General features: G+C 30.3%; 1 protein-coding gene and 1 long non-coding RNA gene across 4 annotated transcripts in view; one reads left to right on the top strand and one right to left on the bottom strand.

The window, feature by feature from the left end:
- Positions 1 to 15844, bottom strand: part of LOC115874952 (contactin-associated protein-like 5) — a 166932-nt gene that overhangs the window by 55663 nt on the left and 95425 nt on the right. For all 3 annotated transcript variants that reach the window (XM_030890260.1, XM_030890261.1, XM_030890262.1), the window contains exons 18-23: positions 15208 to 15337; positions 4188 to 4283; positions 3854 to 4104; positions 2932 to 3141; positions 1266 to 1481; positions 517 to 633 (exon numbers count right to left, since the gene is read on the bottom strand). In XM_030890260.1, the coding sequence (XP_030746120.1) occupies positions 517 to 633; positions 1266 to 1481; positions 2932 to 3141; positions 3854 to 4104; positions 4188 to 4283; positions 15208 to 15337 (1020 nt within the window). The remainder of the gene's footprint in view (positions 1 to 516; positions 634 to 1265; positions 1482 to 2931; positions 3142 to 3853; positions 4105 to 4187; positions 4284 to 15207; positions 15338 to 15844) is intronic.
- On the top strand, positions 6370 to 6759 carry LOC115874954. The gene is made up of 2 exons (XR_004048936.1): positions 6370 to 6573; positions 6627 to 6759. It is a non-coding gene; the product is annotated as an uncharacterized LOC115874954 (long non-coding RNA).

The following is a 15844-nucleotide window of genomic DNA, read 5'->3' as shown; positions in this document are numbered from 1 at the left end:
TTTTTCCCAAAGTTATACGATAAGTAATTTCTGAGATACAGCCGGCGTCCATTCTTAGTTGGCCACCCGGTACTATATTTAAAAGAGTTTTACTTATATGTATATTGTTTGACTATTTTCCTGATCTATTCTGGTGTTTCTCTTAAATATAGAAAAATCAAGAGATGGCATTTTCCTCAGGTGTTTTTTTTTGTTATTAATAATAGCATCTTTAGCACATCCAATCATTGAAATTTCCACAATGCTGGCATTCTCAGTAAACAATCTAATTCTCAACTGCTCAATAATTTTAGGATCTCCATTACTTTAAAATGTTATTAAGATTTTTAATCAAAAATGATTTTTTATAATAACATATTGAATATAAATATTTAAACGGACATTACTAGTAATAAGCGAAGTGAATTTTGTAAAAAGTGATATATACTTATTTAATATAAATTGTTACAAAATAAGTAGTATTAACCTAACTGTATTACATCTTGTTTCAACAATTTTCCTGTTATCTTTACTAACCTGGTAATATAAGTGGATAATCTGCAACCTTTAACAGAGTTTCAGGGTCGTAACCACCAATATTAAGCTGAAAGTATTCGGTTGGTGGTGCTGGAGGTCTTTGTGGAGCTAGAACCTCTAAAATACAATGGGTGTTAATATATTATATTACTATATAGGATCCTATATCTCCTGCGCTGAGCAAAGGGCTTCAGTGAAGGTTTTCCATCGGGTTCTATTTTTGGCAGTTGATGATATTGATATATATTTGATTAATTAGATTTATAATGAAAAAATGATCAAAAATAATAAAATATCAGAAAGTTTAATTTTCCAAACAGGCTACACTTGTATTTCGTACGAGTGTGCGCTTAATTTTCCTGTGTCCTACAATATTTTCTCAAAAGTCTTAAACCTCTTAAACTTTGTTGATCTTCTGTCAACTTCGGAAGTACCTAGTGAAGTGAGTTAAAGTTTGTAAAACTGACCCACAATAGACCCTTGGGGCCGCAATGCAAAGTCACCCCTTTGACCCACTATTAGCATATGTATATGAAGTGCAGTGGAGGTTTAATGGTTTAAATTTTGTTTATTAAATAACGTTTTATTAAATAACGTTTTATTAAATCACGTTTATAATAGAAAACATAATATACATACTCACGTATAATTGCTATTAACTTATTACTATTCCTTACTATTCCTAACTAATTGTGATTTTAAATTTCAAATCAAGTAAAAAAATCTCCAAATATATTATATTGTACTACCTTTTTCAGAATTATTCCAGGGCTTGTTGGAATAAGTATCCAAAAGCTTCACTCCTATAGGAATTGAGTTATTCTGGTCGTTAACAAAAACAGTTGTTATATTTTCTTCCCGGATAATTGCAATTTGGACAGATTTGCTGGTATTTAAGTATTTGTATGGTACCGTAATATTATGTATTTGATTTTCATGATTGAATAAATATTCAATTTTAGTACCTAAAAATAGATAATTGAGTTAATCAACAGAATATTTCAATTCTTCACTCAAACATGTTAACATCATATCATAAATCATAACATTTTAAGTTTATTATTATAAACTCAATTAAATAGAAATACAAATATCATGCATGTCAACCGTTAATAACATTAGTAACATAATGATATGTAAGGTAATATACATGATCTCCCAATATTCTGTACACATTAGGTTGGAACCAAAATTAGGTAATTGAACACAATTTACCTCTATACAAAAAAGTGCTCCCTTTGCCCGTTAAAGGGCAGTAATAAAAAATAAACGCAAAATTTAATTAATTTAAAATTTATGAAAAATATTGTTAAAGATCACTGATTGCGTTAACTAGAAATCGTTGTGGAAATAATTGTGATAAATGACAATTGGAATTTATTGTGAACTGTAGTAATCAAATATTTTTGTTCAATTACAAGCGATTCATATTATCCGTAAAAGGATGGCATAAAAATGAAGCAAATTTTAAAAACTACAGCATTCTTTAATCAATGGAACTCTTTTAAATTCAGCCAATAAAATTAAAATCGTATTGTCGGATATAGGATGCATAAAAATTAGGTAGATTAAAACTGGAGGCTACGACACTGAAATATATTTTTGTGTCAATTTTGTTTGATTATGCTCGTAGCAAATTTTAATGTTTGCGAGTTGTTGCGCTCTCTATATTTGTTTTGTGTTATTTCTGGTTTAGTTTATAATTGGTAATTGTACAAAACATATACACCTGGAAAGACATTATGTCCACACAATGAGATAATTGTGAGTCTTAGAAAAAAGCTCAAAAAATAACTACTCGTTACTAAATCAATAAAAAAAAGTTCGGAATTAAATAATTTTACATTGTTCTATTTATTTTTATCCTTACTAACTTTATAAACGCAAAAGTTTGTTTGTACGTATGGATGTATGTATAGATGTTCGTTACTCTTTCACGCAAAAATTATTGAATGGTTTTTAATGAAACTTTACAATAATATAGCTTATACATCGTCATTAGTAGTTGTGTCCGTTTTGCAAATTTTCAAGGCACTAGAGATTTGTTAAAACGCGCTCTACCTATGTAATGTAATAGATAGGTACTGGCAGTTTTTTAGTGGTTAGAAGTTGCAATATATAAGAAGATACTTTATGTAGAATAAATTGAAATTTTATGCGGACGACGTCGCGTGAAAAAACTGGTTAGAAATATTGTTTAATCAGTTTTAATCATTATTAACATTTACTAAGTCAATATAAAAGAAAATCAGCAATTTATTGAAAATATACCAATCTATGATCTATGTTTTAGTATGTTAAAATAATTGAGTGCCACTGACTGGCTGACTGATATTCAAGTCGATTGATAAACTTCTACCATTATTTTTTTATTCAATGAAAAATTTTAATTAAATTAAAAAAAAAATGAATTACCTTCGATAATGTGTAAATGCACAAAATTGTTTAAATGGTCATTTGCATAAAATATTAAAGAATTGTTGTCATACGTTCTTAAATTAAGTAGTATCCTTTTTTTAAATATATCTTTTAATATATTTTTCTCGTCTCCTGTGTCATTAGTAAAATAGTTTTTATGCAAATATGATTCACTGTGGGTAAAGGTAACAGCATTGGTGTTGATATCTAGAAACATAATTCTATAATAAATTACAAAGTTATATTAAAACACAATAATCTGGTTATTAAACACTAAAGAAAAATAGAATCCTAAAACTAAAGAAAGTAGAATCAAATTTAGATACAAGTTTGAATGTGGTAGTTTTAAAATCTTGTTAAAAAAATGTAAATTGAAAATTAGTATTTTGCAAAAAAATAACTTGTTGCAACTTTTTTAACAAAAATTTTGCAACAAATTAGAAAATATTTCATTTAGTTTTAAAAAAAATATAATTACAGATTCTTTCGGATGACAAAAATCTTCTAATCAATGCAAAGAGTAGAGATAAGTTAAGTGTAAAATTGTAAAATTCCACACAATAACATAAACAGACAAAAATGTAGTGGTACTTTTGCAGGTCACAACAATCTCCCTCATGTCCAATAGATGACATAAAAACCAAGTGCCCTTCGACAATATATGGAAAGAATCATACTACTCTACCTCGAAACAGACCTAACCAACAATAACATTCAGGTTTGTATCTAAATTAGATCCTAAAAGTTATTAATAAAGGAGTTGTATGGACAACCCTGTAGGTATTACATAGTACCGTATCATCAAAACAAAAACGGCGTCCAGTTGGTTTGGAAATAACGATCGATCCCCATATAATTTTACATATAAATTGTCGCTGACGCCGTTTTTTTCCGATCATATTGTATGTTATTGGCTTACTAATTTCACAATATTCTCCAGTATATGCCCACGGATTTGGACAGATGCATTCAAATCTACTCCATAATTCTTTACACTGCGCTCCATTTTTACAAGGATTTGGAACACATGATGGTTTACAATCTTTGATTATCTCACTTAAATGAACACTCATGTAACTGTAAATATCAAGAATTTCTTCATTCACAACTAAGCCTCTGAAGCATCCTATAAGTCCTTGTTGGACTGATGATTTTGGATCGAGAAGGTCACTAAAAAAGTGAACTTCAAATATTTATCAAATCAATTTTGAGAACAATTAGATTTTTAAAATGACATTAACATTTGTAATTACTTTGGCGCTCCTCCTATGAACATTGATCCTTCAAAAGGACCAAACTCTTCTTCTGGCTTTAAATCAACCATTTGGTAATCCTCATTTATCATAAACCTAAAAGTCAAACAAAATATTTTGTAAATAAACAAAATACAAGAAGCAAAAAATTAAGGCCTAAAAAACCGGAAGGAGATACAAACCTGAATGTTCGGTCTGATGAACTTAATGCAGAGAATAAGCATATTTAGGTTTTCTTAGGCCTTAATTTTTACTTCTTGTATTTTGTTTATTTATTTATATAAACCCTACCAAGCCTTCAGCTCCATCTACGGTAATGTAGATGAAGCAAGCATGTTTGTCCAGTAGGCCGCTGGTTTTATTTTTGGCGGTACTATCTGTAATTGTTACAGCTGCCGCTAGATGGCGAGAGCGGCTAGCACTCGCCATAGTAATACGTTTTGTACTCAAATGCTATTCTCTGCTTTTCGTTTGTCACAGAGAGAAACTAATAACTAAAGTGAGAGGGCTTGTGGAATAGGGCATTTCGTAGACAAGTTTATTTTGTCACCACGCATCCCAGACGCGCACAGCATTTAGACGATCAAAAAAGAAAGTTTTCAACCATAGATAAAAGAAAATAATCTTCTATTAAGATAGATATGAAACATAATAGTAAAATTTTGGGTCAAAGCGCCCCTCCGTGTTCTTAGTGGAGACTACGTTTAACCCAGCGCCTTCGCCTTTTTTGCTGTAAATATTTTTTATATTTATATTTGATTTCAAAGGATTTAGTTTTAAAGTTACACTGATATATTAGTATATCAGAGTAACTTTAATAAAACATAAGAATATATATACAGGGTGTCCCAGAAATGAGTGCAGATATTTTAACTGGTAGTATAGTTCAACCCCAGAAACACGCCTATGAGGTTTTTTTTGCGAAAAAAAAATGTTGAAAATTTTATATTTTTCTTGACATTTTCCGGAAAATGTTGAAAAACTTTTGAGTGCCACTGTTCACTCCCCGGGAAATTCGTTTACCGGGCATAGAGAGTGTCGGAGAGAATGCAACGTTGCCATCTCCTACCATACCCACATTCTGCATGTTTATCTATAAATTCAATTATTTTAAGTTGCTACAGAAAAAAATACGAAAATTAATTTTATTCATATTAGTGTAGATTGCTCTACTAATTCTAGTGAAACGCGCAATATTTTAAATACTTTTTACAGTGGAGTAAACTGAAAAAAATAAATCTTAACAATTATAGCTTCTTTTTTCGCCATATTAGAAAATATTTTCAATCGTTTCAATAAACAAGTATAACCTTTAATGTTTAGTTAGAGCTTACCCTTTTAATGAAAGTGTTTTTATCCAGCACACATATACGCAAACACATACACACCAAATATCTATTAAACTGAAAATCACAAACCTATCACATGCTTATCACTTTTAAAATATTATTTAAATTTTTTCACATGATAATAATCAAACACTAAACTCATAAATACAATAAAAAATGTTAAAAAAAACTTGCTTTAATAACTACTTATATCCGGCTGCTGATGGTAGACAGTCCGGGGTTTTCTTCGACATTTCTTCAAAACCGACGCAACCCCGATTTCGAAAACACTGAAGGAATTACAAATTACAATTTTTTATTTGGGAATTTTTTGACTTAGCGTCCTCTACTGGACTGATGTATTACTATTATGGGTCAACGTTTTGGTGGTTGTATAAAGATAGATAAATCATTTTCTAAATGTTTAATGTATGGAGTAGGGATATCCCAAAAATAAAATAAAAGTACAAGAAAGGGTATACCCAAGAAAGAATTAAGGTAAAATCAAAGAGTATTCTACGTTATCTAAAATATAAAAATATGGGAAGCCCCGACAAAAATCTGACACCTGATATCAAAGTGATAAACAAACATCGGCGCATGCGGCAGCGAGCACTTACACTTAATTTTTCAGTTCATTGCTAGATGGCCTTTTACTAGGGATGCACTGCAAACAAATATTCCAGCAAAATTAAAGTGTTTTTTCTTATTCTAAATTCTAACAAATAAATAAACCTGTAAAACTGTATAAATAAAATCGGTCTTCGATTTAAAAAAAAAGATCGATTATACCAAAAAATCGTTTGATAAAAATCGATTCGAATAGTACATCCCTAGTATGGTGTGTAGTTTAAGGTTATGTTTAAAGTTATTCGTGGGTTATTAAACTCGCACAAAAACAAAACAGAAAACAACAAAAAACAATGCAAACAATGCCAAATAAACCTGTAAAAAAGTACTTTTATTATTCAAAATGAAATATCATATAATTCAGTTGGTATACGAATATTTTTTGATTTATTTATAATGTTTGGTGTCAAAAATATGTGAGAAATGAGGTAAACAGTTTAAATGTCTTAATAAATTCGTTTTTAATTTATTAACCTTTCAGGTATCTACCTAATGGTAGGAAGAAATTAATTATGTAATGGTAGGAAAAATAATTTCACTTTAATTATGTATTAGAAAATCAGTAATCTTAAATTAGGATGCATCAATGGAGAAGAAGGCAATTGTAATCACAATACAATAATAGATCTACAAATACCAAGCAATACATTAAACCAAAAATCTCAGTAAGTTTTGTTTTACATGAAAATAATTATCCCATTTAATTATGCATTAAATTTTAGTGTCAGCTTATTGATAGCTCGATTACCAGTCAAATAGTTTCGATGTTTTCTATACTATGAAGAAAATTTGATCTGATTAGATTAATTCAGATGTAAATTTATGTTATACGGTAAGATATTTTTAAACAAACCAAGAAAGTTCTCTTCAGACAAGTTCTGGTCTGAAATTGCTAATATTAACGAAAAAGTTATACATGTAGTTTTCTATTCATAAATGATATTATTGATTTTATTTTAGGTGAATGTATCGAGTCATATATTATGCAGAATATATTGAGAAAAATGGTAAACTAACTAAAAGTGCTAACAAAATTTCTTAGGAAGTTATCGATATACCTAATTATTAGAAGCTGTAACAAATGTTCAAAGAGTCAGAGTATACTTTATTAGAAGTGTGTTAGATAGAATTATACACTTTAAAGAAAATATCTTTTATTATTGCAGGTAATGCATATTGTGTAATGCATATAATATGTGAAATCTATTATTACATACAAAGATTGAAAATTATTTAAACAGCTACCTGTATGTTGTCTCACAATCTCATTTAGTGAATGGGTTATTAAAAATTGAACATATTTACACACAGAATATTGTGGATATGGATATCTGGAAAGCATGTTATAACCATTTTTATTTTTAGGATTTATGAAATGATTACATAAATATACTAACAACAAATTGCAATGCATCTGTATATTAGAGACAAAGATGAAAGAGAGTAACAAGAATATATGTATTCAAAAGAAAAATATCAAGACCATTTGTAGTAATTAAAATTAAAGAATAAAATACATAAAATGTACCATATGATCGAAAAAAAAACGGCGTCCAGTTGGCTGGGAAATGACGATCAATGACATTTCCTATATAAATTTACATATAAAATGACAGCGACCTTCATTTCATAGCCATCGTTGACGCCGTTTTTTCTCGATCATACGGTAGTTTATGTGTGAACAAATTCTCATTTCATATAAAAATTGGAGCTCTATCTAGAGTATATTTGAATATAAATGTTTTTATGTATTGGAAGGGGGACTGTAGTTTTCAAATATAATAAAGAAAATAGACTAAAAAAACATGTGTGTAAGTTCTTTTTTAAACTATTCTGTAAGTTACGTAAATGTGTTTCAAATAGGTTGCTTTTCACAATAAAGTCAATACACAGTAATTATGCTTTACTTTTTCAAAACACACTCTTGTTTTTTATTATCAGAGAGTTATTAATATTAGAAAATTTAGTTACATGAATATAATAGGAGCAAATATTATGTTTCAAGTTTCAAGTAATTAGAATATGATATGAGTCATAATAGCTTAAATATGATTGCTCATAAAATACCTAGTATATACACATTTAGATATATCTCTTTAAATATAAATTAGTATTGCCACCATGCGATTAATGGGAAATACAATATGGTCGTGAAAAAAAAAACGGCGTCAGCGATGGCTATGAAATAAAGATCGCTGTCAATCTATGTGTAAAATTTTATGGAGAATTTCACCGACCGTTATTTTCAAGCCATTCTGGACGCCGTTTTTTCCGACCATACGGTATTTCTAGGTATGGAATTATGTCTCTAATATGTAGTTAGGTAATTTTTTCCATTTGCCTATTGTTAATTATAACGTCGTCAAACTATAAAATTTGCTATATTTTTTAGTTAATTTTTTTTAGTAATATCAAAACATGTTTTGAATAGTTTAATTAGTAATAAAGCTACTAACATATTCAGTTATTCTTTTTTCTATAAAGCTTTTTTGATAAAAAAATGAGTATACCTGCTAAGACGTTAAATTGCCTGAGAAATTACGATCGATGCCATTTACCATCCACTTTTACACAATAAAATGCCATCGATCGTAATTTCAAAAGCAGAAAACTTGCCGCCGTTTTTTCCAATGAAATGGGCGGTGGGGAGAAAATTACAGATTCCTGTATTATATTAACGACTAACGACATTATTAATCGCATGTACACAAAGCATGTACACTATTAGAAATCGATCTAATTTCTAATATTATCGAGCTTTTAAAATTCGAGAAAGTGATCGGAGATTGTGTTTAAAGTGTTGTGAAATGTTCGTTAGTGCATATTTTTGTGTCGGTAATCGGTATCGGTATAGGCAAATCACGATGGAGTATAGAAATCCGGAGAAGGTGGATATGCTAAGAGCATAGGTACTTTCTGGCAGGGGAAAGCGCTGTAGAAGCTCGGAGACTTTATTCCGAAGAGTATCCGAATAGATAAATCCCTAATGCTCGAACCTTTGTAAGTATGGTTCAGCATTTGAGGGATTCGGGAAAAGCAACGAAGAATTGCTGCAAAACGTTAAAAATTCCATGCTCAGAAGAAGGAGAGCATGTATTGGAAATGGAGGTCGTCATTTTGAACAATTATTATAATAGCATGCAGTCAAGAAGCGAAGGGTATACCGGGTGGTGCATCATCGTTGGAAATATAGGATATCCCATGCAAATTTTGAACTGTCGAGATATTGGATCCCCTTGTGCAAATTTGTAATGTATCTTTAAAAACCATTTACGATTTAGCTCTAAAATTAATAGGGGAGCCAATATTTCCACAGTTGAAAATTTGCATAGTGTTGTTAAGAATTGTAGTGAAGTGATGTTATTAAGTGTAGTGTTATGTGCAGTTTTAAGAGTGGTAAAATGGAAAAAAAGAAAGCTCTGCAGTTGTATCTCTCTGCTATAGGGATATCTTTTTTTATTGTTTGGTAAGTTTTTTTTCTTTTAGTTTATTTTGTGTAATGTGAAAAGTAGGGCTACTGGCGATCACCCACTTAAAAAAAGTAACGCACCTCTGCAGAACCTCTTGGATGGTGTGGGATTTTGCAAGTACTTTTTAAGTCTTTCTAGTCGATGTGGCAACAGCGGGCGGCGAACAAGCTGAGATCCGCGAGATCTCTCCCCCGCGCCGGGGGATCCGCGAGATTCCCCGGCGGCTCTCAAAATGTCGCAATTTTTTTTTTAAACTTTCAAAGTTAAATAACTCGGTTATTTTCAATCTATTTTAAAAATGGTAAAGAGAAAATATGTTTCTTTTGGCCAGATCTACCACCCCTTAAAATATCTGCACTCATTTCTGGGACACCCTGTATATTTTACAGTTTATTAAATATAAATTTTGACTACAAGGTAGAAAGTAAATCACAATATTTGACAAAACTTATAAGTATATCATTTTTACAGTTAATGAATAATAAAACTATTTCTGACTATGATATTTAAAATTTAGATAGATAGAATATTAAAAAACATACCGATATTTGCAGACGCAGGTCCAAATTCAATAAAAACCAAAATTTTTCCTGCGAAAATCGGGCTTTTTTCACAGAAAAGGTATTTTTTGATTTATCAACAACCATTGTCAAGTTGACAATATACAGGGTTTTTTCTAATTAGTCTACAAAATTGTGGTGTGATTCCTCATGTCTTCTTAAAACAATTTTTATATAACCATTAGGTCTAAAGTTCTTATCTTACTTCCTTTCTGATCTACAGGGTGTTAAAAATTTAAAAAAAAAACGATATTTTGCTTAACATAAATGGTACACTACTGATTTTTTAAAGAAAATATATTTTTTTCTTGACTGGCCATCCTTTTTCAACAAAATTGATCTTTTGAGTTTTTCTTGTTCATCAAACGGTTGCCGAGAAAAAAATAAATATACTTATTAAGAGCCCGCCTTAAGCCGTTTTCTAACGATTTTTTATTTTTTAGATTAAATAGGAAACACCAAAGGACAAAACTTATAAGTATATCATTTTTACAGTTAATGAATAATAAAACTATTTCTGACTATGATATTTAAAATTTAGATAGATAGAATATTAAAAAACATACCGATATTTGCAGACGCAGGTCCAAATTCAATAAAAACCAAAATTTTTCCTGCGAAAATCGGGCTTTTTTCACAGAAAAGGTATTTTTTGATTTATCAACAACCATTGTCAAGTTGACAATATACAGGGTTTTTTCTAATTAGTCTACAAAATTGTGGTGTGATTCCTCATGTCTTCTTAAAACAATTTTTATATAACCATTAGGTCTAAAGTTCTTATCTTACTTCCTTTCTGATCTACAGGGTGTTAAAAATTTAAAAAAAAAACGATATTTTGCTTAACATAAATGGTACACTACTGATTTTTTAAAGAAAATATATTTTTTTCTTGACTGGCCATCCTTTTTCAACAAAATTGATCTTTTGAGTTTTCTTGTTCATCAAACGGTTGCCGAGAAAAAATAAATATACTTATTAAGAGCCCGCCTTAAGCCGTTTTTTCTAACGATTTTTAATTTTTTAGATTAAATAGGAAACACCCTGTATATGCATATCATAGGCAACCAAATAAACTAGTAACCTCTAAAAATTATTTTTCCTACCACTAGCGACGTACCGTGTTTTTAGTGAGTACTAAATTATTTTATCAAAATTTCACCATATAAGTTTCCAGGCAATGGTTTTCAACTTTGCAAGTTAAACATTTGACAGGATTAATTAGATTGTCAGTAGCTTTTTCTATTTCTTAGTTCTAGAAGGAGATAACTAAAATCTGTTGATAATCGGAGCAAATCGGAGTAATAAATTGTTTTTGACTGAATGTGCCTGTTCTTTTAGCTTGTCAGAAGAGAAGATTATTGTCATTATTGATTATTTCAGATTCCACGATTATTCGGCATTTTTGTAATTTTTGTTTTGTGGTTGAGACCCAGACAAAACGTTTCCTTTAAAAGTAAGTTTTATCTCGGTAATTATTTTAACATACCTAATAGTAATAGTGAGTGTACATAATAATGGTACATTGCTAATTTAATTTTTTTAATTTAAAACATCACATTCTTTTCTGATACTTATGAAACGACTAGGTATTATATCTGGTATTATTTCCAGTAATACAAATTATTTTTTTCAACTGCTAGGTTCTTGTTATAGAATAAAGACTATCAAAAACATTGAATAACTACGGGATACCTACTGATACTCTGTGTGAGCTCCCAACCGTGCTTCCCTGTTCACTCCCAACCAAGTTAGATAAAAAAGATACTGAAGATTGCAGCCTTGAGTTGAAGTATGGCAAGGAGTATGGAGTTAAATAAATTATTATGTTTCTACGCAGTATTTTATTTATACGGTTTAATGCTTTAAAGTCTAATAATAAATTTTCTTTGTCAGCAAAATAATCTAAAAAAACTACGAAGATTTCTTATTATAAACTTGGAAGATTAAGATTCGGTTCAAATATACAAATTTTAAATTTTTGGCGCCAGTGTATAGGTATGAATGCAACCTACTATATCGATAATGCGCTCATAGTTCGGGTTAGACGCCAAGGGCCGCGCCACTAACACAGTCTTCAAAAATTAACGTTGATTAAAAATTAACGTCTCTCTCACTTTAGTTATTAGTGTTCTCTCTGGTTTGTCAGATCGAGGGTTACAGCAAAGTCGGCCTGACGATGGAGATAAATCTCCGAAACCGGTCGTCGAATGACTGTTCCGAATAAGCATATATTTAGGGTTTTTCAGATCTTAATTTTTTGCTTGTTGTATTTTGTTTATTTATTTATATAAACCCTACCAAGCCTTCAGCTCCATCTACGGTAACGTAGATGTAGCAAGCAAAAATATTTTGTTATAAGAAAATGCAACAGACAGTACATCAGAGAGAAACTAATAACGAAAGTGAGAGGGCTTGTGGAATAGGACATTTCGTAGACAAGTTTATTTTGTCACCGCGCATCCCAGACGCGCATAGCGTTTCTTCTTTCTTCTTCTTTCTCAGCCTGGTTCCATCCAGTGTTGGATATAGGCCTCTTCTAGGTTTTTCCATGCTTCGCGATCTCTAGCCAATCTTATCCATTGTCTTCCCGCCACTGCCCTGACGTCATCGACCCATCTCTTTTTTGGTCGGCCCACACTTCTTGTTGTTCCCCTAGATCTCCATAGGATTACTTTTTGGGGCCATCGGTCTGGATCCTGTCTTGCCACATGTCCTATCCATTGCCACTTCAGACTTGCCACTCTTTTAACGACATCTATTAATTTTGTTTTTTGACGTATGTGGGTATTCCGTATTTTTTCTCTAATTGTTGCTCATTATCTTGGTCTTCTTCAAGTCTTCAAAAATTAACGTTGATTGGTCTCTCTCACTTTAGTTATTAGTGTTCTCTCTGCAGTACATTAATGCACTCATAAATATCTGTATTTCATTACATGTTTTATTAATTTTAATTTCATAACGCTATTTATCTATTGTATGGCTAAACATCACAATAAAACACAGAATCATAATCATTGTACAAGTAAAGAGCAGGAAATAGGTATGTGTACAAACAATAATAATAGTCTGACAGTCTAAAATGTACAAACAAATATACATATAACAAGTATCACAAACAAACATCTAAATTACGGATGTATTCGACTGCACTGTCTGTAGCTTCCAGAAAATCATCAAAGGGATGCTTCTACTATGTGCTGGATAGTTTGTCATAACGCTATAATGGTTTCACTCAAAATAGAATAGTTTCTCTCACATATTCAGTATTCTTATTTAGAATTATTCTAGATCCTTTAATCTGTCCAACACATTTCTGTTGACAATGCTCAAAGGATCTTTTATACTACGTATTACATATATTATTATATTATTATATATACATATATTATTTTTTGGAGTGATTTAATTTTTAAGACTACCTATTAGGTTACTATTAGTTTACTTGTTTAAAATCCGCCTCTACACTGCTGGCACAATAGTCCGAAGTAAGTCAAGGTCAAATAGTAAAGACATTTATTTTTGTTTCCTCGTCTAACTTTGGTTCGTCCCGACTTATTTTCATTTCGTAAAACGTCTTTAATCTATTATTATTCCGGGGATTATCGGATTTCCTATTTCTTCTGTCGCGTTCAATTTCGTTTTGTCTCGAGCTATTTCCATGTCATGTCGATTTTTAAGCCCGAGTCAAAGGACTTTTTTTCATACTATGATAATAATATAATATAATAATTTATTCAAACTTGATATAATACAGTAACATTAATATTTACGCTTCCCCTCGGAACCTGCTTTGAAAGATACACAGATAATATCCGGAGTCTTGAATACAGCACCGTTTGATCCGAAGGAAAAAATATATAAATATGCAACATAATATAGCCTAATATACGCCCACACATACAAATGATTAATCAAACAACTAAATAATTACAAAAAAAGCAAAAAAAGGGTATACATCTGAAAAATATCTCGAAAATTATAAATATAAAGAATTTTAATTTAACTTTCCCCTTTTTGTTAATATAGCATAAGCCAATATATGTATTTAATAAAATATCATCAAATATGATAGAAATATGCATTGATAAAAAATATAAACTATTTCTATTTCAATAACTATAACTAACAATATACCAGGACATACAAGTAAAAATAAACATGAAAAGGATATTTTATATGTAGATAAAACCATTGCTCTGTATTTCAATATTAATCGTTTATTAGAGCATGTACCAACAATCTATTTTCTAGGATCCATTTTACAATTGCTTTTTTAAATCTAAAAAGGGAGATTGTTTTTCTAATTTCACCCGATACTGAGTTATATAGTTTTGGTCCTATAAAATATAAGCATCTTTGTCCTATTGTTTTATTTACTCGGTTCTCTTTTATACATTTCATTTCTGATGATCTGGTTTCATAAGAATGTTCGATTTCAACACGTGTTAACGGGTTTGTGTGCATATACAATAATATTTTTTGGCGTATGTCTGTCTAACGTCAAGTAATTGCATTTCTTGGTACAGATCTTCCGTTGAATAAAACCTTGGTTTTTTAAAAATAATTTTTAAAATACTCTTTTGTGCGATTTCTAACCTCATCATATAAAACTTGCGCAATCACCCCAACCCAGAATTCCATAGTTAATCAACGATCCTACCAGCGCATAACAAACTGTTGTTAAATTAAAATATTATATTAAATAAAGTTCAGTACAATACATAAACCTAGATGTTTCTATAATACCTGTTATTACAATGATATTTTTCTGATTCCTCTCTTTATGTTGATATATATTTCACAAGATTAAAATTTCAACATGCATATATAATGCATAACAGAAATTTAAGGGCGAATCTTTTCGATTAATGTGCAGAAATATAATTATTACAATATTTTCATTACTTTATTATAGTCTAATGGAAAATTTATAATTGAAATACTTCTAGGAATATTTCGTGAATAATGTAGAGGCCGTCTATTAATTTATTAAAATAAATTAAGTCACACAGCGATATTATTTACATACCTGACATGATATTTATTGTAATCAATCCAAAGTTTATGCCATTCTCCACCATTTAGTCGACGGCCGGACACAATAACTAATTCTTTGGAAACACCAGTATTTAAAGTAAAGTTGAAAGTAAGTTGAAAATCTATAAATATTCTACTATTAATTCTATAGATATATATTTATCATCACAGCCTATTCAGTACCAGCCAGCGAAGTTATTGTCTTTTACATTGGAATTTGCAAAAAAAACTGGATATTCGTTTATATTATATTAAGTTAAAGCCCATATTGACTTGAACCGAGCACGAGTTGACGAGCGCTTCGTTTGTAATCGAAACGCAAAAATCTTGTTTCGAATGCTTAGCTCGCTGTGTTCCAGTATGTTTTCACTCTTTAAAAAATTTCGGATTTAAAAATTGAGAGTTCTACATTTATTCAGTTTTTTAGCTAGTTATTATATTTTTTACACCGTCAATTAACAGAAGCACGTTTAACTATAATTAAAGCCACTATATTTACTAGAAATATAATTGGAATACGAACATTCGCTGAACCTGCACTGACTTGTAATGTGACAATCAAAGAGATTCTCTAAAAAAATCAACAGTCGCCTATTTTCGGGGATTGACTAGCGAATGCTCGTTTTGTA

The sequence above is a fragment of the Sitophilus oryzae genome, unplaced genomic scaffold, assembly GCF_002938485.1.
Source record: "Sitophilus oryzae breed Bouriz unplaced genomic scaffold, Soryzae_2.0 scaffold_1307_pilon_pilon, whole genome shotgun sequence".
Classification (NCBI taxonomy): Eukaryota; Metazoa; Arthropoda; class Insecta; order Coleoptera; family Curculionidae; genus Sitophilus; species Sitophilus oryzae.
The sequence above is the reverse complement of the archived record's forward strand: the minus strand, read 5'-3'. Positions and strand labels throughout refer to the sequence as shown.